The sequence below is a fragment of the Papilio polytes genome, unplaced genomic scaffold (genome assembly GCF_000836215.1).
Source record: "Papilio polytes unplaced genomic scaffold, Ppol_1.0 DF820889.1, whole genome shotgun sequence".
In the NCBI taxonomy this organism is placed as follows: Eukaryota; Metazoa; Arthropoda; class Insecta; order Lepidoptera; family Papilionidae; genus Papilio; species Papilio polytes.
This window is the reverse complement of record NW_013528315.1, coordinates 102,609-130,188: the sequence shown is the minus strand read 5'-3', so window position 1 is coordinate 130,188 and position 27,580 is coordinate 102,609. Positions and strand designations below refer to the sequence as shown.

The following is a 27,580-nucleotide window of genomic DNA, read 5'->3' as shown; positions in this document are numbered from 1 at the left end:
ATGAGGTTTAGTGTCCGCCACCGGGAGACTTTCTCATGCCAGTCACAATTTAAAAAAACTTGGTATCAAAGAACAATAAACTTACACTGAACTACAATATCAAACTCCTCAGAGTCACTTTAAACGTCGTAAATTATACAGAAAATAAACTTCTTTTTGTAATAATAGTTTTTTTTTTTATATAAGAATATTATAAATTTTAAATAAAGATGGCTATCTTTTGTTTAAAATTTCGCAACTGCGCCCGTGATTTAATTATACGTAGTATAATAGTATAATAGGACGTAGGATATAAACAATTTGTATGTTTAATTATTTTTATTAAATTGTTTTAACGTTTTATTAAGAAAATATGTCGTATTTCGACGATCATAAACATTTTTACAAAAAACAGCACATTCAAAATACGTCCTCCACATAAAAAAAAAAACAAAAAGATTTTTCTCGTAAAGAACGGTTGGCTTTAGGATAAGGACGTGAAGTTGTTGACAACTTCAGTGCAAATCTACTAGGAACGCAGAATATATCAGGAGATATAAAGTGCAGTCTTTATTACTGTAGCTAATTATGGATTACTCTCAAAAGTAGTGCATAGTTTAATTAATTTTAATTGTGTTTTCTTTTTTATATCCAAATTAAATGTATAAAGGAATAAATAAACACAGTGAAATAAAAATATATTCTGATCAAAGGTAAAAAAGGAAAATTGAAAACAGAGTCCTCTATATGATATCCAGGATACTTCTTGGTTTAATAAGTAAATGACGTCGTCAGCTGAAAGAATGTTGTTGACAACTTCGGTGCAAATATACTAGGAACGCAGAATACAACAGGAGATATAAATATAAAGTTTTAAAATTACTCTCAAAACTCACCTATACTTACACTAATTATAATTATGAGAAATGAAATGATGTCTTACGTTAAGAAGTATCGATATATTCTTTAAATTTTATACTCACTCATATTTATAATAGCCGCCTGTAAAAAGTTTCACGTGAAGTATTTAAGTAAATGTATTTATTATCTTCTATTAAATAACAATATGTGAATCTAAACTTGCTTATAAACGTATTATGTTATTAGGTTAGACTCGCCTATACTTTCATCCCTCGTTTTAGCATTTTCTTGTTAACTGTAAAAACATTATATCAAGTTTCAAGTAATTCAGTCGATGGAATAACATCTCTCTATTCAAAGTTCCTTTCCTTATTTAGACCTTTAAAATCGGCCCAGTAGTTTCAAAAATACATCTTTCCTCTTTAGAATACCAGTAAGTATAGAAGACTAGATTGGTGAAGATCGGAATTTGCGCGTCTTCGTATAATAATGTTTCGTGAAAAATCCGCGCCGAGCGCCACCAGTCACGGAATAAAACGGTTGTCGTATGTTTATGCCGAAATCATGGATGTATTACTAGAAGAGGATTGAGCTCTTGTCGAAAAATTGAAGCCGATCAAGACCTCAATAACTGTCCATTTTATGACTCTCTGGCGACTGTGACTATGTTTAAATATTGTTTAGGGACAAATATAAAAAACCTTATTTTTGTTGTCTGACGTCGGCTGATTATTGCTTCAGATGGATTTTAACGTATTAGTGTTATCACTAGTGTTTTTTACTAAAAACAAAATACATAATTTTAAATCAGACATTGCCAAATAAGTCTTGTGAAGTTTATGCCACAAACTTATCTTATTCCTTATATCTGAAGTCTGAAATAAAAACAAAGTTATTTTAATATAGAAAGGAAGAAATAAATGCATAAGTGTTTAAGTTATTTGTTCTTGAAATAGAATTGGATGGTCATGCATGGTCAACGTAATTCTTCACACACAAATTGTTTAATACTATTACCTGTGAAAATATAACCCACAATCATCATAATACTCTGCGAGAATATGTTTTCGCACTTGTCACCCTATTAACTAAAACTATAACTATTACGATGACTGGCGATTCGATGCAATTCACTCTAAATTAGATAGATTAGGTTGATAAATGACGCGTATAAAGTATCGAATTCAATTTGTATGAAGGCAAATGCCGTATTAAACAGACAGGTGACGTTGTGACGAAACAAACACGCATAGCGAACAATTATGAACTATCGATATTCGGTTTAAATATTTGTCGAACTCAACTAAAATTATTATTTTCTTATTATGTAATTTAGAGGACAATTTTAGTATTGATTATAGTGTAAAGAATTAAGCGAAGTAATAGCGAAATCCAATTCGATTGCGTACGGCTGGTGTAGTAATAAACATTTATTTACTCTCATTATTTGCCATGGTTCTTCTGGTCATTATTAATTTGAGAAAACAGTGTTTTTTTTTAATTAATAACTTATAACTGAATCTATCGATTCCATCTTCTATAAGGATAAAAATCGAAAATCGATAAAATTCATGACTGAGTTTACACAATCCTTTCTTACTAAATTTTTAAATAAATTCAAACTAACCTTTCTTATTTAGACAAACTATATTACGATAACCGATTCGATGCAACTCACCCTAAGCTTTTTGGTTAGATACAGTAGCTTTAAATATTGCACACATGTTTCTGTTACTACATAGACTAATAACAGAAAAAAAAGGATTATACTCAACTCAACACCGAAGGATATGAAGTGGATAGTTAACGTTTTTATAGAAAGATGCTATTCCTGCCAGAAACAGTTGATAACATAAAAAAAACACGTAGAAATAAGCATTAAAATGAGTGTCCTTTTCAGGTTTTCAGAAAAAAAAAATATCACAAGAACGAGGTTCCGATCCCTGGTAGGAAAAATACGTTTCCATTTTAATTAATTTTGTTTAAAATACATTTTCGTGTGTTTACGCCCGCATATCTTGGAAATGATGGCTGTACAAAAGAAATGCGTATGTTTTTGTAAGTAATTTAATGATGTAAAACTCGGTCTAAAGTATTTTTTGATATAACTTTTAATTTTGCCGCAAAACCCTAAAACCCCATTTTTGGGTTAACGTAGTATATCTTTTCTAAATGCCGGATTGATTGTTCACATAATAATATGGTGTTCTCATTACTAATACTTGCAATTTTCAACTCTATGTGAATAGCTTCAATGCTTTGAATTCACCGCAGTATATTGTAATTTTTACGATAAATAAAAATGCCTCTATTTGCCTCAAAGCCAATTCGAGAGCATACATTTCTGGTTGAATTTGGGGTTACTAACCCCCAAAAATAGTGCACCGACGATGCATTAGTACTAGGAACGCATGAAATAGAAGGCGTTAGATTTCTAAGCATAGACATAGACACGGGCGACCCACGACTGGTTTTGTTTTATCTGTGATAAGAAATAATAGACAGCAATTTTAATTAAATAAATAATAAATGTTGATTGTAATAAAACATAAAATACACAGTAGACAATAAAAACATAAAATAAATAAATCATCTTCAACAAATTATTATCTGTATTTCTTGACGATGGTAATCTCAAGTGTCACCATCTATTGATCGTAATAGTCAATCTGTATCAATTTTTAGCACTATTTTATTTTCGCTTTAATTTCTAAGTAAATAAACATTAACAAACTTTATTAGGGTACAAGATTATGTTTGAAACAAAAGTATTTGTGTAGTTTTATAACCTGTGTTTATTTACACAGATGAATTACAAGAAAAATGTTTGAAAAACCTTTTGAATCATTACTGAAACAACAAGCCTCGGGTATGCGTAGAATCCTTCTATATAAAAATGGTATCAATTAGTTGAATCTCCTCAAACTTGCACATAAAACTGCATCAAATAGTGCTTTTTTCAACATAAAGATAGTTAGTTAGATTCACCCGCCAGCTTCATATCCATTTTCCTACCCATCTTTTCCTTATTGGGAAAAAAGGAAAAAGCGGGAATTAAAAACATACAACACACTAATGTTACCAAATTAAGATCGTAGATAAATTAAGGAACATTCTGGTAACCGTGAATCGCGAAAGGAACGAAAACATAATTCCGCATATACTTGTATGTATAAAGAAAGTGTGTAATACTAAATCTAGAATTAACTAAACCAATTAAATGTGTTACGCAATTACTTGTACATACAACACATTTTTGCTTATCGATTCATTTCATTGATTTTAGGTGTTCTGTTTCAAGGAATTATTGGAAGTGCGTAGTAGCTATTAATAAACATAACCAACAAGTTATCCGTGAATGCTTGCTACAATGTAACGCATAATCACAAGGTTTTAGTACCAGGGAGTAATGAATAACAGGAGATAATGTGGAAAGTGGGTGTCACCCATTTAGAATGACACACATACATATTATGAGGATTGAAGATGTGTGAGGATTTTCTCTGCATTATTTATAAGCAGCTTTCGCCCGCGGCTCATTTCGCGTGGTTTTGAAAAACCATCAACAGAAAGTAGCCTATGTGTTCTTTCAGATTATTCTCCACATCTGTGCCAAATTTCATCGAGATGTGTGCAGCCATTTAGGCTGCAAACTCCAATAAACATCTATCCATATATCCAAACTTTCGCATTTGCAAGTAAGATTTGAAACAACTTAATAGTACGGCCGCACAGTACCAACTCCTTTCAGTCTCCTGACACCTAAATCTGCTATTATTGTATTTAGTCGACTTTGAGTGTGACAGAATGAGTTCAATTACTAAGCGGTCTCTAAACTATTTTCTCATTTCCCTAACCCCATGCTTTAATATTCGCAATGTAGCCTAAACAATTATTCTTTGGAAAATGGGAAGTGTTTGTTAAGTATATTAGAAGTCCGTCGTAGTGGCAATATAAATATAAATTATTGTATTAAAATTAAAGTTAGAATTACTATTAAATGTATTTTTAGACACACTGAGTTAAACAATTTAAGTATCACAATATTTAGTCAAAAAAATACATATGATTAAAAAGAATATATATTTAAAAATAAGAAACTAAAGTCACTTGTCATCTTGCTTTTCTATCAAAATGGGTCTCACATATTAAATTTTATAATTCCTGGATTATCCGTTATTTCTCATTTAAACATGGTCCTTTATATTGGTTTATAAATAAGACTTTACATTCTTAAAATAATATAGATAATTTATTTAATCTGTCCATAAAAGAGAAAAACATATAATATAACTAATCTGTATTCAGAGATTTTGATTTAATAAAAACGCTTGGTCACTTCATATTGATTAAAAAATATTTTCTATTACCCTATTTACTTGTTTTACCTACATAAGGTTGGATGAAAACGCTTGATAAATTCCATTTTATAAAAGTTAAATCAAAAAAGGTGATGAAACAAAGAATTCTCCATTTCTGTTTACAAATAAAGGATTTTTTAAGATAAGGGTTTGAGTTATTATATGTGTTCAAATAATAAAATAACGGTTGAAAAATACCAGTATATTAATAAGAGTTTAAAATAATTAATAAATAAAGCGAAAGATCAGGACCTTTCTCTTAAAAAGATGAATTCACAATGATATAACAACAACGTACCGAGGGTATTTTTAAAGAAAAAAATCAATTGAAATAAAATTAAATTGAAATAATTTATTGAAAAATAACAACAGATTAACAATTAACAATAAGAGTTATAACCAATTAAAAGATAAATACAAATTGTGGTTAAAATACGATTGATCTGGTGATGCCCACACTAGGCAATGCCTGTATCGTGGGCATCGAAAACAGCAGGAAAAATCTTTTTATACTTTAATTACTAAAAACCTCCACTTACGGCGTTTCGGCATTATTTAAAATTTTATGAAATAAAAATATATATGCAAGATGATATATGATATATAGAATAAATAAAGTAAGATGTAACAACAATAAAACTAAATACTTGATAATGATAACGTACATTAGATTAAACTAGCTCACGCCTGCGAATCCACCCACACGGAATTATAGAAAATTTAGTGTTTTTGTGTGTTCTTACAAAGTATATCTGTGCCAAATTTCATCGAGATCCAAATTTATGTGTGTAGAAATTATACGAGAATAAATCTAGAAAATTCATCAATATCTGAGGTACCACAGCCACGGATAGGCCTTGGCCTGGACCAGTAAATTTTTCCATATTAAACTAAATAGCTTCGAAGCCCTTGACTCAGATCTAGAAAATTATGGCATGAAAAAAGTAAAAATAAAAAATAACTTGAAGAAAAATTTCATGAAACCATGGAAAAACAACATTCAATATTACGATACAGAAATACTAGGAACCGAGAAACTTAAAGAGGTAACAAGTGACGTAAACACGTGTTGTACGTAGTAAACAAAACGCTATTCATTCAATCTCATATTTCATACGTTTACGCTATAGATAATTATGATTAGTGTTTGGGGTGGGGGTAAATGTTTTAGATATCCAATTTATTCCAATTGCTTATAGCATAAATATCACTAATATTAATTAAACCGCTGCATTTACTGTTGTTGCTGAAGTTGAAATCAATGAAACTTTGACCATTTTTTTGTATGACTTTAGAGAAAAAGAAAACAGTATATATCAATAAAAAAGAAAACTTGTATGATATATGTAAAAATAGGAAGATTTCCATTCCCTTCCCATTTTTTCACTCATTTGTAGCCTTGTGTCAACGATCAGTAAAGGCTGTGTGTAAAGAGACCAGATTAAAAAAGTCATATATTTAAATCTAATTCTGTCTGTCGTGCCGTGATTTCCATATTGCCGCCGTTTTTGAAATAACGCGCCAACCTTGTACAAGTTCTCCAGTACCAGGCTAACATGTTGCGCGAAGGAGTTACCTTTACCTGTATATATTGAAACGAACACCTAAAACTGGCAAAAGTGAGTATTGATTTAGTTCTATGTCACGATATAGAAATACTAGGAACCGATAAACATGAAGTGGTAAAGATAGTGAGGATTGCTGGACACGTGTTGTTAGTAAACAAATGTTTCAAAGTATCATCTTTCTCTCATAAGCGTAACATACGAATGTAATCTCCCGTGTTTCGTGTACGTTCACATTTGATCATTCAACATTACCAACAATGATACGTGTATGATGTGACGACACGAACCATATATACCCCGACTTGTTACTACTAATTGGAGTTTTTGCACTATTGACGTTAACTTACTGCGTCGATGATGTGACGATATGAATAAAATGTGTGTTTGTTGGAAAATGTAGGTTTCATAAGTAGCTAGTTACTGTTTTGTTTTTGAATTTTTTTCACTATAAAATAACATTGATAAAATTAATAAAACGTTGTGTTTGTTGAAGGAGAGGTTGAATTCATAATGACTTTGACTATTACTACATCAAAAATTTTACTTTTCATATGTTAAAACCAGACATAAATGACAGCGAAGGTCTGTACTGTACCATTTACCAGCGCTCCCCGTTACCATGGAAATCTAGCTTCTTTGTTTGTTGCGTTTGTTCCTTTCCCTCATGAAGCTTTTTTTCCAATTTTCATGTCATAAGTGTCGGGATTTTTATAAAAAATATGATTGCTAACATCCTGTATAACAAAGAAGTGTTTGGCTTACGCTTTATTACATTAAAGTATTGATTATTTAAAAAAAGGAAATAGAAATTACTTTTATTTACATGAGAAAAGAGTGACATTGTTAATAAAGTTCATGTCAATGCTCTTTAAAGAGATCAGACTAGAAAATCCATTGAATCGATGTTCCAAGTCCCTGTTTTCCATATTGCCACCATTTTTACATAACAATCGCGCGCCAACCTTGTACAAGTTCTCCAGCACCAGGATAACATAATGAGCGAGAGAGTTACCTGTACGAAGTAGGTGACGTAAATGAATGGGATATGTGATCACGTGTCGATAATCAATAATCGCTGCTGAAAGAGACAAGAAAAGGTTGCATGCTTAAACTTGAGGTAAAAACACTAGCAAAAGACAGAGATAAACGGTTTTTACAATTACCCATTCTGAATTTGGCTGCTTATTATACAGTGAACGTGTAGATGAGCGGGACAGAGATAAGACGTTCCTTATCCAACGGGAAATCTGAATTTCAAAGGAATCATTTGTTATTTGCAAAATAAATGTAACCTTCTGAGATAAAATGTTTAAAACATAAAATCTAGACTGGTATTGAATTTGTATCGTTGACAGGAAAATGACTGCGTTCCCATTGCCTAGATTCTATTCATATTCTAAATCAACTGAAATAGTTTATTAGAAAATTTTCAGGATTCTTTAAGGACAAATCGTCCGCTGAACTTCAGACATTGTTTAACAGCTTTTAACATCATATATATTGTGAATTTCTAAAATATAGCCAGATCAGAAGTGGGTACTTTTAAAAAATTAAATCATTTTTTACACATAGTTGTTATTTATTGCTTCTTCCAATTGGGTTAACAAACTGTGAACTGATAATGTTTTGTAAAATACATTATGTTTTTGTACTACTTCTTCTTCACCATCTTCCTCCTTATCCTACTCCGTAGGGTCGACGCAACAGGTTTTTGTCCCCCACATAACTCTATCATATTTCCTCTCAGTCATCACTCCCTTCTGGATCAAAAACCTACTTAGGATTTAGGATTTGGCACATTTTTTTTGCGGCCAGCCGCTGCCTATTGCCAATCCTACTTGGGATTTCATTAACTAAAAGTTCTAAGATAAATTATTAATAACTAAATTAATATAACAAGACAAACACAAAATTTAAATCTCAAAACTCAAATTAGCTATCTCAACAACACCACTCTTCTGCAGGAATTGAAATTCATATCCTTTCGGCACTTTATTTACTTTTGAAGAATAATGTCACTTGGAGCGCCGCCATGCTAAATGTTACTTTCCTTTTAAGTCGGAGACATCCGCTCTTACCCATATTTGTCTAATACCAAAACGGAATCTTGTCTTAAATCATTTCGTTAAAGTGCAGTATTTCCTCGAATATGATAAAAGTTGCTGACTTTACAACGCCTTTGTAGAGCTTCAGTTGAGTCCAGTTTTCACTCATTGTTGTTTTGGTTTTAAATGTCTCTCTGTCTTTCATTACCTTTGATGAATAGTGGGCCCCATTGATTAATTATAATTACAAAAGTAAATAACTGTACGATTTTTCACATAATTTTAAAAGTTTAAAATATATTGACATTTTTCTACTACAGCTTTTCTTAAAAATTTGAATTTTACCCCTGTTTTTATTGAAAATGCGTGTACTCAGTACGAAAAAAGGTAATAAAACAATAATTGCATATACTTAAATGATGATTTTGACAAAAACATATCATCGTTAACCTAAGCTTTCTCGGCGCACATCCATCATACTACTAGGGTAACATAATTCTTTAAGACTGATTCTAAGTTTCTAAAACTTTAGACAGCGGTACCAGGCAACTATAACTTAGGAGGGTATACTTTTCTAATTTTCTATCTAATACTTGTTGGTATTTCGTTTTTTTAATTCACCACTTAAAAATACAAAACTTTCTAAAAAAAGGTAAAAGAATAATTATCTAGTAATAATAATTATTACTTTTTACCATTTTTAAATCTAATATAATAAAATAAATAAAACATAACACAAAACAGACTTTCCAAAATAAAAAATAAAAAATTTAAATCTAATTTCATTATAAAATTCTAGGTTGTATTTGTTTATTTATTTATTTATTTATTTATTTATTTATTTATTTGACGCACTGTGAAGTGCATTAAATGTATAATGCGATGCGCTTATACTAGGAGATCATGACTTACCAAGAGATATTCAGAAAGTTTAGATTTTATTAGCGACATTTTATGGCCGGTTTCCTAGCTACGTTTAACAATTCGTTAGGGTTTTTGGTTTGATAACCTAATGAAGTGCGTTTCCAAACTACATAACTTGACTTATACTTCATTGAAATATAGCTTAACCTAATACTAGTGGATCACAAGATAACGGTAAAATAAATAAAAGTAAACCTCAGAAACCCAGCATTAAGGAAAAAATCTAAATGGTCTTTTTAGCAAGCAAACGGGTAACGGCATTATTACAGTAGGTTGTCTATTTAAGGGTAATTGTCAAGTAGTAAGTTTAACAAGTGACTTATATGAAGTATCGAATTAAATTCTGTATATCTCATTATTGATTTCCCTTTCAATAAACGAATTATAAAATAGTGAATTTTATTTTAATCAACAAAGTGTAACTAAATGTATAATCTTTCGATTGCAACTTCTACAAGAGTATTGGTTGATAATCTAAAATATTCATACCCGATTCTACCTCATTCTATTTAGTTGTTGAATAAATTAGACAAACAAAAATATTGACTGTCATCCAATACCGTGCATACAGTATACTATTTTTTTTTCAACTACAATTTTTTATGTAGTAAAATATTTAGAAATTCTAACAATGTTTAAGAAACAAATTTTTATTTGTTAAAATTATTGTATTGTCATCGGAAATGAGAAGATAAGTGTAAAATTCCGTTTGTTTTTCTTAATACACGGGAAGTAGGTCCAATTTTTACCCAAAAAAAGAACACTGAAAAGGTGAGAAACCTAATATTTTGATCGTGAATTACTTAACAACATTTTTTGACCTTATCCTTAAAACCTTTGCCTATTACGTTAGAAAAGGGAAGAAAGACAAATGATACCAAAGAGATAATAGAAACCTCTTGATGTATAAATACATGTTTCAAAATTCTACTAAAACAATATTGATACAGTTTTAAATCATCGAAGAGATAACCGCAACAAAGTAAAGCGGCGGGTACATTGCTCCTTTTGCAATCTCGGCAACGTGTAACTTTGTAGCGCAATTTCTGACCAGTCGTACCAGGATGGCATAAAACATGAGAAGTTAAAAGACCATTTTCACCTCAGTTGGATTGATTCATGTAGATATGTTTAAAGTATTTTCTCTCGCTCTGCCGTTTGCAATTTATTGAGACAATAACATTGTAGAGGTCCCGCCCAGGAACGCCTATTTATTGATGTCATACGGTCACCACAATATTGTCAATATACTCATACCAGTGCACAATAATAATATATTAATGTATACAATACATGTCCACTATCAAATAACATCACAGTATAAGCGTCCTGCTGAAGTTGTCTAAATATCGTTTAGAAAACCATACTGGTTAATTAAAATGTAACCCACATTACTAAAGGCTAAAGAATTAGTTGGCTAGGTTCTTACCTAAGTTCAAAAAAGTTTAATTATAGATACAATACTTAATGTTCTTTCTTACTAATAAAACTCATTAAATTGGGAGTTCAAATTCGTCATGGTAAAAAAATATAGTAGTTGTAAAAATTTTCAATAAAACATAACAATCAGGCGCGGCAATGCACCCGCCGAGACGAGCATCGCTGGCACACTCTTTCCTCTTAGCGCTTCAGGGCACTTTTGATTACTTTTCTTCGTCATACAGTTCAATTTTACTTGCAACAATTGTGCAATACAATGTTGCACGTTGAAGTACTAGGGAACTAAAAGATTCTGAGAGTATATATGTGTTATTTTAACTTACGTTATCTTATTGACCTGGCTATCTGAGACCTTAACACGAAACATTTTACGAAGTCTTGGTGTCCATATCAGAATTTACTTCACGTCAAATTGTAGAATGTATAGTCAAGTTTCTTAGTTTTCTTCAGTTCCATAGTTACTTTAATCCTGATTGTGCACAAATATTATACAATTTTGTTGATATCAATACGAATACTTCAGTCAAATGTTACATGTAAGACCTTCTGAGCTCATGTCTTTTCTATTCGGACGAAAAGAGACGCCTACATAAAACCAACACTCACACATTCGTCCGACCGTGTTAGTCCTAAAAGAAAATGGTTCTGTCTTCTTATTTTTGATATCGGAGAAAAAAAATTGAATTTACAATAAAATATGCCTCAAATCTTCATACATATTGCAGTCCCTACTTTGTCAAATATCAAAATTCAAATGCTGAAACAACCTATGTCCTTGACATTGACTTGGAACATAAGCAACCATGGCAACCTTGCTTCTTTGCTGCTAATAGACTTTAGTTCCTCTCCCGCATAGGTTTTTTTTTTCAATATATTTACCTAATTTTAAAATATGTAGCCTAAAGCGTGTCGTAATTGTTTTATTTAAAAAAAAAAATTCTGGTATATGCTGTGATAGCTGACATTCAACATAAAGCAGGCTGTATTTACGCTTTATTACACTAGTTTAGAATTAGATTTTGATAGATAAGATCAGCTGGAATCAACAACTATTTCTATATTTACACTTTAGCTCGTTTGCTATTTTCTGCAATAAAAATATGAATAACACGACTTTCTACGCTTATCTTAAATTATTACATTTTTAAAAAATTAGACATCTAAAGGAATAATCTTATAGAACTGGCTGTCACAGATCTAATGTAAATCTTTTATTCAAAGTCCAAACCAGACAATTTAAGTCCTAAGATGGTTTTCGATTTGGCTTGCGGACCCCCAATTATGAAATGGACGCCATGGATTCGCCGTTCATAATTGTACAATAATTAGAAAAAAAACTACGTTAAAATAATACATTTTCATAGAAGTTTCTTGAATAGACTAGCCGCGTTTATTAGCGTTTTCTAATCATTTTTATTTAATGCAAATAATAGTTACTGCCACTTAGATTATTTTTTAATACTTTTACCTATTTATTCACTCAGAGACAAGCCCATATTTTAAAGAATTACTACGTCAGTCGTCTTCATCGATTATACAACTGGTCTGACAACCGGTTGCTATCAGAAATTCCAAACGGTTATGTATTATGTATGTCGATCGACATTGAAGGTTGGCTAGAAGAGCTAGAGCTAGATTCTAGACATCCTAGATGGCCTAAGTATACCAGGATCGCATAAACATAAGAAGATTAAGGAGCATGCGCAAACCGTTTAGATCTTACATGTTTAGAGAGGGACGGATGTCACAAATGCATTCGTCAGTGACCTGACATCACACTGTTTATTAAGTAGTGCGAAGTTGGAGCAGTGCATATTGGCACGTACGAATTACCAGGAGATCATATCAATATAGGATACAGTAGCGCGACGTACCAGCTACGATGCGAACGTAGGAAATGCAATTTGCATCGGCGCAGTGAAGACCGTCTAGTTTTTTTCTCTTTCAGGTTAGTAATAGTGCTAGCACGATAGGGTCTGAACGTTATCTAAATTTTTGTTGTGAAATATAAAATATGATTCCATTTAGTGTTTCTTTGTGATTGAAGATAAATGTGCATCATAAGGTAGGTTAAACTATAAGTGCATTAATGTCATAGATTAATTAAGACTGAATAATTTAATTAAAATTTTAAACATTCGTAATCGACAGTGTATTGTGACAGTGTTATTAACTAAAACAATCATTTTAAAAACTAAATTACATATTCCATTATTTTAATTAGGTATATTCATATTGTTATTTTATTGGTTAATTTTAGTATCAACGTCAATTTTCCCGCGGTCAATGTATAATGAATTCAAATTAATTTAAAACTCGAGTCGAACATCTCTGGAACATTTAATTGTAGATATAACCTAACATTTTCTTGAACTTCGAAGAACAGAACTACGCCAGGTTAGGTTTGGTCTTATAACATGCATTTTATAACAGTATATAAGTGACATATGAGTAAAATATTTTCACGTCTTCGTACATTTTAGTCATATTATTTATCATTTAATTCTTTTATTTAGCATAATACTTTATCTTAAAATGATTTATAACTTTTTCATCGCCATAACGTTTTAAGCAAATTCAACCTCAATTTAAAAAAAAAAGAAAACAATACATGAGAATGTTAATTAATTTATTTACGAATAGACTGCTATCTATAGACATCTGCAACAACTTAAACAGTTATGTTTTAAAGGAAAAAAGGAGGGATTTACGAAAAAGGTTATGTCCCCTTTCCTATCTATCCCCTTCCCCGACCAATACGTTTTCCTATTCTAGCACTGTTAAACATAATTGTTGTGCTTAAATATTTTAATAAATGTTGAATATAATGTCGTCTACGCCATTAAATTTCTCATTTTAAGGTTATAAAGAGATGAGATAAGATTTAATGTTAAATTCTCAAGATCATTTTGTTAAATGAGTAAAAATCAATGCTTTTATTTATTTTTAATAATGAATTGATTAATTATGAAAACTAGATTGTCATTAAAAATTGAAAAAGCAATAGTTTATTTGATTTTGTTGGCTTGTGATGATTTTATTTATTTTATCATCATTATGAATCCGGCATTGGCCACATAGGCTTTAGATACCTTATAGTTATCTAAATTATTTAAAATAAATATTTTTTTTACCATAACGATTGCAGCCATAACGTCTAAATGATACAACAAGCTAGAGGTAAAAATACAAGCAAGACTTGTCCAAATACCGTAATAATTTATTGCCAACAAGTTGATTATTTGTGCGGTCAAAAGCAGTTGTGATAAATATATAAACGATTAACCTACATTGCAGATAAACTACATTATACAGTAATCAGTGACAGATGGGTTGAATGTTCTACAAAATTAGGAGTCGTTATCTCGATTTCAGCTCAATATTATTATTAATGCATATAAAAGGAGAAACCAACTAATATATCAAATGAGGTTATTACCTAAGAGAATACCAGTGTAGTTTTAGATACGGCGGAATGTTGAAAATAATCTTAAACTATTGGCTTTGTTAGCGTCAGATGTCAACATTTTAGAAGAATGTGTACTTATAGCATGGCCTTATAAGCTGTTACATATTTAAATGTCGTTTCGATGTTCAGCCGTGAGCAGTACAATTGAGAGTCTATTTCTGACAGCTAATAACATGTAGGTATATGTATAAATCAAATAAATTATTTTGTAAATATTGAATACAAGTATATTATTTGAATCATACTATTCTTTAGATGAAACAATAATTGCATAATAAAAACATTTCTGTTCACTATTTCTATGAGTTGTATTTTTATACAAATATAGCCTTAGTCATAAGGCTACACATAAGGTTATATGTTGTATTTTCACAGAAAACTATGTGATTACAAAGCTGTCATGGCCTTTATACCGTATACAATAATAATTATTAATTTGTTTGGATGGATCGCATGTTACAAGGAGAACGTTAGTTATGACTGTGGAAGGGTACACCGGTAGAGGTACAACTAGAAAAAGATGGATGGATTGCGTGAAAGGTGGCATGAGCAAAAAGGGAGTGATGACTGAGATGACTTATGATAGAATTATGTGGAGGCCAAAAACCTACTGCGCCGACACTACGGGAGTAGGATATGGAGGAAGATAAAGAATTATCATTAATTTCTTTAATGCTTTATAATAATGCATTTAAAACGAAGGCCCTTTTTTCAGAAATTACTTTGGCAAATTTGATATTTGGTATCCTGAAAGTCCTATTTAGTCCCGAAGTCTCGAGTACATAACGGGTGTTTTTGCAAAGATAATCGAATAGATAAATCGTTGAATTTATAGAATATTATATATAGAATATATAACAGAATATAAGAAACAACATATGTAGATAAGCGGAAATGATTCGAGCTTGATTACTGAACCCAGCCATTCTGTCGTTTGAATTGAATAAAGTAAATTGCTTTAAATTTAATCATTTTTTGTTACAGCAAGATAAATACGACGTTGGTAGTGGTGAGCAGTTCGACGATCTGGTTGGCCTAATCGAGCACTTCAGATCCTACCCTATGACGGAGACCTCCGGAGACGTGCTGCGTCTCTTACAACCTGTCAGCGGCACCTGCCTCCGAGCCAAGGATATAGATGAGAAAGTCATGGTATGTTAGTTATGTTTACAATAATAAAGCGAGCTACAAACTTGATTCATCCAATGAAAAGATCTACATACCTGTTAGAAGTTTTAACAGATGTAACTCTTTTTTTCGAATTGTCGAAATTTTTATCTGAAAAGGCTCGAGTAGTGCAATGTCACGATCTGAAAGATGATACCAGTAAAATATTTAGTAATTTATGAATGGGATGACGAAGTACCAAAATCGGTCTTCATCTTTATCTCTCATTATTCTTATAAGGAAGGGATGAAAAAAAAAATTATTGCAATACTGTAATGTTACATGAATTCAAAGATTATTTAATAACATTTCAGGAAATGGATGACATTCAAAAACCAGATAATAAATGTGGCTTCGATGGGGAATTTCATTCCTTGAAATTGATAGAAGATATGTTTGTTTTTACTGCAAATGAAGGCGTGAAGATGGAAAATATGCACAAAAATCGCTACAAGAATATAATACCATGTGAGTTGGGCAATTTTTTTACATGTTTTATGCTTTTTCAAATACGTCTGGCTATTCCACAAACAGAATCTGCTATGAATAAAAAACTAAAAATATCTTTTTCGCATCCAGACGACGAGACACGGGTGGTGTTACGTCGTGGCAGTGATGATTCCAACTGTTCAGATTACATCAACGCAAACTACATCAGATCCTCTCGCCTCAGTGACATCTCTAGCTCTGTACAGTCGTCCACAGAAAGTCTTAACAGCGTACATTGTAAGTTAAAATTCTATATTTAATGTCCATAAATTCAATTAAATCTGTGTAAAGATTCTGTCATATCCTAATAAAAGGTGTACTCGTAGCAGATTCATTTAGTCTTAGTTAAAATAGAAGTATTGCTAGATAGAAAGATATTTCCAACCTTCTGGATTACAAGCGTAAGTGTTCTGCCATAAAATTCCATAAAAAAGTGATTATACCAAATATAATACGAATTCTAAGTGACCAATATGTTTTTTAACTTAACACTAAACTGTAATAGATAATAAAAACTCATTCCAGCACTGATCCTGCATAGAGATTCTCGGGAGTCTGTACCTCTCGTCTCAAAGTCACTCTCCGATGACGCACTTCGAGAGGTCAAAAAGTTCATGAAATTGGACAAAATAAAAGGAAGTAAGCGTCGAAATAAAGGTGACTTGGCTACATTATTAACAAATATTCAATTGAACTGATTCTATGACACTCAGGTGTAGAATGATAACCGAATATTATATTGTCCAAAATTAGCCTAAACAAAATCAAATGGATCGCACGTATAGCTCATCTGAAAGTCGGATATTTACTAATCGAACAAGTAATTGACAATTTTTATTAATTCCAGTGAAAGACAAAACGTACATAGCAACACAAGGCTGTCTTACAAACACGGTGAATGACTTTTGGCGTATGATCTGGCAAGAGGATGTCAGGGTAATTGCTATGATCACAAACGAAGCTGAAAGGGGAAAGGTAAAATATTTTTATTTAAAGCTTCAGATTAGACGGAACAGATATTCTGCGACTTCGGGGGCTTATCCAGTTTTATCCCGATTGCCTTAGATGGCGCTTATCTCCCAGTTTGCTCCGACTTCCAATACCTCGGCTCATTAATCCAAAGGTGGCGACATTGGCTGTGACGTGACAAATAGAATAAAAGCGGGATGGATGATATGGCGACAGGTCACAAGACTAATATGCGACCCTCAAATTCCGGTTAAACTAAAGGGGAAAATTTACAAGGCCGTCGTAAGACCTGTCATGATGTATGGATCTAAATGTTGGGCAGTAAAAAGAAGGGATGAAAAGACTACATGTGGCAGAAATGAGGATGTTAAGATGAATATGTGGGGTAACACGAATGGATAAGATACGAAAGTAAGGAGTAAAAGGTTAGCACGTTATGGGCATGTTATGAGGAGGGATGAATCACATGTAACAAGGAGAACGTTAGTTATGAGTGTCGAAGGGTACATTGGTAGAGGTAGACCTAGAAAGAGATAGATGGATTGTGTAAAAGGTGACATGATCAAAAAGGCAGTGATGACTGAGATGACGTATGGTAGAGTTATGTGGAGGACAAAAACATGTTGCGCCGGCCCTACGGGGGTAGGCTAAGGAGAAAGATGATGATGATGAGCTTAAAATTAGACGATTATCCATTTCTATAATCTATACTAATATTATAAAGAGGAAAGATTTGTATTTGTGTATGTATTGAAATAACTCAAAAACAACTAGGACGATTTAAAAAAAATCTTGCTCCATTTAAAAGCTACGTTATCACCAAGTAACATAGGCGATGTTTTTTACTATTTGTAATTTGACATGGACAAAATCGCAAGCAAAAGTCAGTTTATAAATATCTACATATTTCAAGACCATCGTACAGGGATACTCGTATCTTCGACCCGTCGACAGCAGCCGCATAAATCTGAATCCGCTTGAAACGACACATTTTATGATTTCAAGATTTATTGTTTTATTTTTTATGACTTATTAGACATAAGAGTTTTAATTTTGTAGTACTCAAGTATATTCGCACAAGCGTCCATGATATCTGCATTGTACGTAATAATATTATTGCTTATGGCTTATCCTGAAAGCTAAATTTAGCTTCGAGGAATTTTAATCAAACCATTCGTGTCTTTAATACATTTTTTCTTTCAATGAGAGTTCAGTCAACTCTCAGTGTTTATAATTTCTTTCGTTGTATTTCACATTTGATCAATAATCCAGTTTTATTTTATGTTTTACTTATTGGTAATAAGTCTTTAACATATGCTTTCAGAAAAAGTGTGAACGTTACTGGCCGCAGTCCGGTCAGAAAGAGATGTACAGTAACCTGCTGGTGAAGTCAATATCCGAGACACATTACGAAGATTATCTTTTGCGTGAATTTGATATCAGCGACAAGAATACTTACAGAACTATTTACCAATACCAATTCACTGTAAGTATATCTGAATTTGTTCTTGCCGATATGCTTAAATTGATAGATTGATCACGCATTGTATTTTATATGTTTTATTTGTTTCTTATCTTCTTCTTAAAGTGCCATCTTCTTTCGAAGTTCGGCGATCATTAGGGCGACTTGCGTTCTTGACACCGCGGCTCTGAAAAGTGAACGGGTACTCTTTCCAAACCACTGGCGTAGGTTTTTGAGCCAGGACGTTCATCTTCCACCTACACTTCGCTTTCTGTGAATGTGCCTTTTACGATGAGCTGCAGTAGTTCGTATTTGGCATTTCTCATTATAAACTCCTTATAAACTCGGTTATTTTTGGACCTATATGAATTAATTCTTCAACCAAAGAAAGATATGACGTAACCAGGCTTTCACAATATATGGTAAACACATATATCAGTTTCATGTTTAAATATGATAAATGATTTTCACCTTAAAACTTTTCTTTTTCAAAGGCGTGGCCTGATCACAGTATACCTGCAGACCCAGACGGAGTACTGGCTTTTATAGATGATATCAACAGAAGGATGCGTCAGAATATGGAAGAGGAAGGAGCTCCCGAACAGGTTAATGGTTATATTTTATTATACACTATTTGGAAATTAAATATACAACAGAATATTATAGATTTATACCACTGATAAAGTGTCCAGACTAATTCCATTCTTTAAAGTATAAAATTTAATGACAATAATAGCAATATAACAAATAAATGATCATATAATTGTAACCTGATCATTTATACATTTTTATTTACTTTACCTTTGATTCTTGTTTGGCTGAATTCTCCAAGAAAATTAAAGATCTATGATAGGGCTCGCCTGTTAATAAGGCTCTCCTGATGGTGCTAAAATTTAAAACTATGTTTAGGTTTTAATTTGATTTTTTGGAAATAACAGAATAAGTATAGTTTCTAAGAGGCAGCAGGTTAAACCCAAAGTGTGTTTGACGACATTTTTTGTTAATCCTTCAGAATGTGCTGTGCGTCCATTGTTCAGCTGGGGTCGGCAGGACTGGTACATTTATTGTTCTCGACATGCTCATCGACAAGATTAAAATATCCGGTGAGCGTTACATCTTTTCAACACCCACCGTGGGTTTACACTGTCGTAATACAAAAACAAATATCTAATAAAAAGTCACATTGTATTATTTATTTAAAACGAATGACAGGAATGACAATATATTTTTATACAAGTATTTCGGCAATGGAATCCTGCGCTAATATTGCACTTTTGTTAGATAACTGAAAACAATGACAGTATTATTATTTAACCATTTGTGTCACATCTACTTGTGTTTAGCGATTTCTATCTTTGTTGCGAATGAGCTGTGCTATTTGTATTTTAACGTGAGCATTGCGACGTTCACTATTATTATTTTTCATTAATATACAAGGGAGAGGGGATTTTATTAAATATTATTTATCAAAAACTCCTCTTTCAGAAAATTCGGGTCGTATGTCGATAAGCATTCATATTGGATTATAAAAAATTTTTACTACTGGCGTTCTCGATCTAGCCTATCATCAGCTGGCGGCGCCCTTGATTTTGTAATTTGCTGTTGCATACTAACGTTATTTATGTAATCGTAACTTTCTACCGTACGAATTTTATCTACTGAAATACATTAACAAAAACGTTATTGCCATCCCACTTCAAAAAAAAAAACTGAGATAGCACTATGTCTCGCAAATGTAAATTCAGGGTTATAGTGCAGAAACGTACAAAAGGAGCAATTTTTCCTGACACTTCAAGTTCCTATGTATTGTAACTTTGCAATATATTTGGCTGTGTGAATAATTCTAAGCGCATAAATTGTTTAAATAATACTTTATTTAATGTTTACAATTTAGGAGAACAGCTGAGACTCGTCTTTAGTATTTCTTTTATTTTTTCATTCCGTATGTACATTGTATTTTTTTGGTAATAAATATTTTGTATCTACAATTAATCCATGTATATTATTGAAGATATATACAGTATAGTCATTTCTTAATATTAATTAGAAATATTGCATATTTCCGTAGGCCACAACTGTGATATAGACGTCCACAACACTGTTAAACTGGTCCGAACGCAGCGGAGAGGATTGGTGCAGAACAAATCTCAATACAGATTCATATATCTAGCACTCAAGAGTTACATCGAAAATAATAGTCTACAGTCACGTAAAAAGGTTTGTATTAAACCACAATTCATTTGAAATTACGTATTATAATTAAGAATATTAATTACCTCTGAGGAAAAAAAATAGTTCCACATTTTTCCGCAGTGCGGCAAGGACGTTGTTACGCCTGATCAGTGTATATGTTACCGGAAATGTTTGATAACTAGGATTTATTTACTATGTCTAGGAAAAGTATAGAATTTTGAAGCTGTTTTGGCAATGTGTAAAATGTTTCAAAGATTATAAAATACACACAAGTCCTGGTAATTACACATTTCATAGAAATTGTATGGAATTCCAAAATCGCAATGAACATAGTATTAAAACAATGTTTTCTACAAATAAAATTGTTAAATAGCATTTGTGGGTTCTCAATAATTCCAAGCGATTTTAGGAGTTATAGATTGCCTAGGAGTTGTGTACAATGACGGATTTCATACATTTCCGTCAAAATATACACATATTGTTGTGCTAGAACTTTGTAACACTAGTACAACCATATTGCCAAACTCCTCATTTACTTTAAAATAGCTGGGACAGAACCTTTTTTTGAACACGGTGAAACCCGACTATTAACGAATTCATCATCAAGAACAGGGCTGTCCAATTTGATATGACTTTTCCCTGACAAGGTGCTACTGATTCCATAATTCTTAAAATCTCGAAACTATAATAATTTAGTGTACAGTTATGTACTGATTATGTAGCCTACTTATTTAATAAGGCTAATAGTTGCCATAGACTACACCTGCTATGTACATTCCCTAATAAATATCTTGCTATAAATTTACGGACCAACCACTACTAGTTTTAATAGGCTTTTAAAGTATCAATTTATTTCAAAAGTACTATATTATTTAATTGTTTCTTGTTAGATTAGATTTATAGAAAGTTACTCTATTATTTCAAAAAATGTTCAATGTTACTACTAAATATTTTATTTTGTTAATATTATCGTGTTTTGTAACAGTGACATCTATTGGCGAAGTGCGGAGTCTTATTCTTGTAGAAATATTTACACCCGTAACATAAACGGGGTGAGCAATCGTAAATGAACATATTGATTTGATGATATACCAGAGAATGACAGTACGAGTAGAGTTAGCCAAGTCAGATATTATGAAACTAGAGGGTATCTGAACCATACAAAACATGTAACTAACTCCCGAAATACAATCCTAGTTTAAGATATAAATCCCCCGAAACAAAATCCTTGTTCGGTTACAGAGTCCCACAAATTATTGTTAACAAATTGTCCAATATTTTTATATGAATTTTGTACCATAGTGCTTTATTCGTAGAATACGACAGAGATCATCGAAGCCCATAGAGCTAATATTCCACGTCTCAAATAACATCCCGTAAATGCAGTTTGCTTTACTAGTAACGCATGCATTCCAAATAGTTTTAAATAAAACTATTTTGACTCCATCACGAACTGTCTAATATAAAATGTTTAGTATATCTCTCATTGATTTTCAAGACACATTTGTGCGTTCCCCCAGTTTTGTGGTTTCACCCCACTCGTCCCTCATTCCGCCCCTAGTTGTAACATTTAAGCGCGATCGAAGCTTTTGCCGCAAATGCGGGGTGCGGCTTCATATTTAACACTTATATACTCTTATACATATATATTTACTTTTATTACCAAAATATTCACCGTCTGTTAAAAATATAAAACAATTACTGAAATTCATACTATGATATTGGATGCACGCATAAATTTTCGTAGTTATCTTAAAAACATTATCATTTTAAATACCATCATATAAAAATATTTACATATTCATCACTATCCATACGATACATTTTTGCACAAGTTACATTTAAATTATGTAGTAAAATTAATAATTGTTTATTTGACTTACCCTATTATTCTGGAGTACTATGTAATTTGCTGCATAACATTTGAAAACGACAACAACTATTTCTTTTCGTTTTTTTTATTAACACACATTTATTCACAGACGCATGCATTTGAAACTGCATCACGTCACTTTTAAATTCAATAATTTATCACGACACTTTTCCACTTGGACAACCGAACTTTTTAATAATTTTCTAATCATCGTAATAGCGCGGAATTCTAAATGCACTTTCATTTTATTTTAAAGGGCCAGTTTTCGGCAACCCCAGTGACCTACTTTATCGAGCATTCGGCTAAGACTGCGAGCATCGTCAAATGCGGGCGTAGGAACGATGCCTACAATTCCATAATGTAATCCCCTTAGGGTCGTCTATACGTCCCTTTTTTACCGCTAGGGACAAAAGTCACTATTTTAACCTACTGTGTACAGCCGAAAGATTATAACTATGTTAAAAACAGTCTCTCACAACCTTTTCACATAAGGGATTTATGAATTGGTAAAAACTTCATTTTCTTATTCATATTTTTTATCATAACTGGTTTACAGCCGCACATACACACACACACACACACCTATTACATATTTACAATTTCTTAAAATAAACCACAACAATAAAAATAGTAAAAAACAATTTCCCATTGTGCTCACTTTTACGCTTTCTAAAACAACATCTTTTTGTTTACTTATTTTTCGTCGAAAGCGCGCGGTGTCGTGTCACTGGCCAGTTCGATCTGTTTGGTAGAGTGCAACTCCTGTACTACCAAAGAGGTCCCATGAAGGCCATATTGATGGGCTTCATTAGAGGGCTAGTCAGCTGCATCCCCACCCAGTCCAAAATGAAAAAAAAATGTAAAATAGACACGAAAAACGATTATTACAGTAGCTAAATATATTAATAGTAACTGACACCCACTATAACTAGGGCAGATAATGAGATCTCGTAGCTTGTCTTTCTTGAAAAAAAAAAGTGTTTTTGAGATATTTTACAGATGGAAGTTGCCACATCCTAAACACAAACTGTATAAACATCTTGTTCTCTTTGATTTTCTCAAATAAAAGGGCTGGCTATATTATGTAAATTATTATAATAGAATATCTTCAAAAACATACGATGTGAGAAAGTCCATTTCATATTATCCACAGATTGTGTATTAGATTTAAAAAAAAATCACATTTTTATTAATCACCAGTTTTATCAGAGAGGTCACTGTTATGAAATATGTCCATAAGTACGAGTATATGTACCTCTTGCTTATTCCCGCGACTTCGACTGCGCGGAATTAAAAAAGCTTCGTAACCTATGTGTGCCTTTCTCTGTGCCAGATTTCATGGAGATTCGTGAATTCGTTCTGGAGATGTATTAACAAACATCCATCCATCAAAACTATCACATTTATAACATTAGTAAGATATTTCTTAAACATTGTATTATAGTATACTGCAATATGAAGTATAAAGTAGCCTACAATATGCCCGTCTATCTCAGCTTCCCTTCAGTAAAAGTCCGGCCGAAACCGGTCCAGCCGTTTCGAATATTACCCGAAACAAACAGGGCTTGCGAATAGGCAGACAGACAAAAATTATTAAATGCGATTTTCGCTGTCGGCAACGCAAATACAGCATCTTCCCGAAATCTGGAATTTTCTTTTGATATAACAAACAGACACTTTAATCTTACTAATATTATAAATGCGAAAGTTTAGGTGGATGGATGGATGGATGGATGGATGTTAGAGTTTGCAGCCCAAACGGCTGTACGGATCTCGATAAAATTTGGCATAGATGTAAAGGATTGTTTTTTTTAATTCCACGCGGACAAAGTCGCGGGCGAAAGCTCGTTTTATATATGTATAAATAGATATGTTTATAAATACTTTTCTTACAAATATTTACCGATTGAGAAAGACACATTGTATATTTATGTTTCCTTTGGACCAAATAATACCAAAATGCTAAACAATATTCTGGCCAGTTAGTTGTCACCTTTAGACACCAGAGGGCATTCTAAATTATTAAATCTTTTAGACGGATTTCTAATGAAAAAAATAACTTCATCATCATCGTGGTCCTACTATTTCTTAAATGTGATTGAAGTCTGTTTGTCATATTTGTGTACTTATTTGCCATATTTTTCATTTCAGATCTACTAGAGCGGAGCGTAACCGAAGATCACCAAATGTTGGACCAAAGTGCACAATATTTAAAAAAATAGTATTATATCGAGAGTGTAAAGTTATTACATATTTATTAGAATTTATTTAAATTGTAGCGCCCTTTCTGTCGAACCCAAAAATTGATGTAGGACCATTTTTTATCCAAGGTTTTCTTTTTAATTACCATAGACATAAAATACCATAGTTGTTAGTATAGTACTGGTAATAAGCTAATATTATATATGTCAATCCATTCGAAGTAATAATAATATCCGGATTTATGGAGATCGATTATTGGGTTCGGCCGAGATGATACTGTAATGTTTAACCAAATCATATCGCTGTAAGTTTGCTTATAATTTTAAAATTATACCAGTTACAGAAATGAAACCGTATTTCATTAATCAGAAATATTATGCTTGCTCTACAAAAGATAACACTAAACACCACATATGCAATAATATTGGCATTCACTTTATTACAGAATAGTATTTTTAATTCATTGATTTAAAACTATACTTTGCTCATCTTTTATTTCGATGACAATCTCTTTTGGTAATGGTAATTTATTTTTTTCGACAACAGTTTATATTCAAATGCTGTAGATGCTTGTTCAGCTAATGGCTTTGTTATTGTAATTACATTGTTTTTTAGGGCAAATCCCTGAATGACGATTGTTTACTAATGGCTGTGTTTTTATTATTACCTAATGACCTGCAGGTGCGAGTTGTTTGTTTTGAACGCTATGCGCTTAAGACTTGCAAATGCTTTGTTTGTTATCTTTTTTATGATGACTATTGTTTATTTGGAGTACACGATTAGCTTTCAATGCTTGTGTTTTTTTTAGTTTAATTTATTTATGTCTCGTGTATTAGTTATATTTCTTTGTTATTACTTAATTCTTCCAAAAACAACATTATATTATTTAATATTACCTACATATTTTTCAATACAAATGTAAATTTGCTTATACAAAAATATGTAGCGATTACAAACAAACAGCAAATAAATCTATCAACGGAAAGTGTCGCTACAAAGTATGAGTGTAAGAAAGAATTATCATAACTGGGAAGAAAGCGAACCTCACGCTTCTAAAATCTTAAGTCATGTAGTTCTTCTGGTGCTGCGGATGTCCATGGCCGTCGTCGATGACCTCAGTATTCAGCTCTGTGATTGGCACGTTTTATTATAAAAAAAATGTCATCGCAGAAAATGAGTCGACGAAATAATGTCAAAAACACAAGTAGTCAGGGTGATAATCCAACTCCAATAGATGACACTTGAGAAATGACCAGATGCAGATAGGTTTTATTTCATGTTTTAATTTACATCCTCAAAACTAAAATTGCAAGAATTGAAGAAGTGACTGTTGAAGATGACATAAAAACTATTTTAAGGAACATAAATAAAAACATACATTGATAATTGTAGTAGAAACGTAAAATAGTTTTAGAAAAAATGTAAAATCATCAAGATAAAGAAATTGTATTAAACTCAGCTATCAATATTTAATTAGTTAGTTTTATATTATAAATGCGAAAGTTTAGATGGATGGATGGATGGATGGATGGATGGATGTTTGTTAGCGTTTGTAGCCTAAACGGCTGAACGGATCTCCATGAAATTTGACACAGGTTTAGAGCATAGTCTGGAAGAACACATAGGATTTTTTTATGACGGGAATAGTTATGGTTCCCGTGGGATTCACTAATTTAGTTTTTTAATATTTACTCGATCATTCTGCAACGGTTCAACATATCTTATTGAAATTTGGCATAGATATAAAGCAAAGTCTGGACACATGGGATAAGGTTCATCCCCGAGAAATGTCCGGTTCCCGAGGGATATGTAGCTTTTTGTTATTTATATAGTTCGTATGTTTTCTAATACCACGCGGACGAAGTCGCGGGCAACAGCTAGTTAGTTTTATTAGTGATTACGAATTAGGGTCCTTCAGGAAGCGTGCATGGCACCTTCTCAATCTGGGATAGCATCTGCAGTTCCTCTGGTATTGTAGATGTCCATGGGCGTGGATGATCACTTCGTCGTCCCCGCTCCTTGCCATCTTCTATTTTAATAAAGAACTCTCCTTCATCCATCACATTCTATCACGTTTGAAGTCAATATTACAAGTATTATAATCTTTTTAAAGGTCTTAACAGAACAAGTGAAGGGATTTTTTTAATTATCTTAAGAAAATCATTCTTAACCTTTAAATCTCTTGAAAAAATTCAATACGACACTTACTTATGGAGAAAGACATTGAACTGTGTCGGAAAATATCTTTTCAACTTTCATATCCTTGTTGTTAATTGTGATGGTTCCATTTTAAATGTAAAATTTTGAATTTAGCGCCCATAATACTTTGGAGTTTCTGATTGCTTAGCGAAGTACGCATGTGCGTCTAAAACATCGTTTATTGGCAGAAAAATTGTAAATGCCGATCAATAACCTCTTCACCAATCCTGAGGTTTTCAATGCTGCCAACATAATTTTTAACTTAGTACGCATGCGAAATATTTGACTTTTCCGTATTGATCGACCGCTCTCCGCGCCCCTGGTGTTAATTTTAGAATACAAGGCTTCAACAGAAGTTTATTATTTATAAAACTAGATG

General features: G+C 32.2%; 1 protein-coding gene across 1 annotated transcript in view; it reads left to right on the top strand.

The window, feature by feature from the left end:
- Positions 1–25,353, top strand: part of LOC106110100 (tyrosine-protein phosphatase non-receptor type 11-like) — a 64,857-nt gene extending 39,504 nt beyond the window's left edge. The window contains exons 3-12 of the mRNA XM_013291812.1: positions 15,632–15,799; positions 16,129–16,282; positions 16,394–16,540; positions 16,829–16,960; positions 17,151–17,278; positions 18,597–18,758; positions 19,229–19,339; positions 19,747–19,837; positions 20,803–20,951; positions 24,952–25,353. Coding sequence (XP_013147266.1) covers positions 15,632–15,799; positions 16,129–16,282; positions 16,394–16,540; positions 16,829–16,960; positions 17,151–17,278; positions 18,597–18,758; positions 19,229–19,339; positions 19,747–19,837; positions 20,803–20,951; positions 24,952–24,960 — 1,251 coding nt within the window. The 3' untranslated portion in view covers positions 24,961–25,353. The remainder of the gene's footprint in view (positions 1–15,631; positions 15,800–16,128; positions 16,283–16,393; positions 16,541–16,828; positions 16,961–17,150; positions 17,279–18,596; positions 18,759–19,228; positions 19,340–19,746; positions 19,838–20,802; positions 20,952–24,951) is intronic.
- Positions 25,354–27,580: the final 2,227 nt, after the last annotated feature.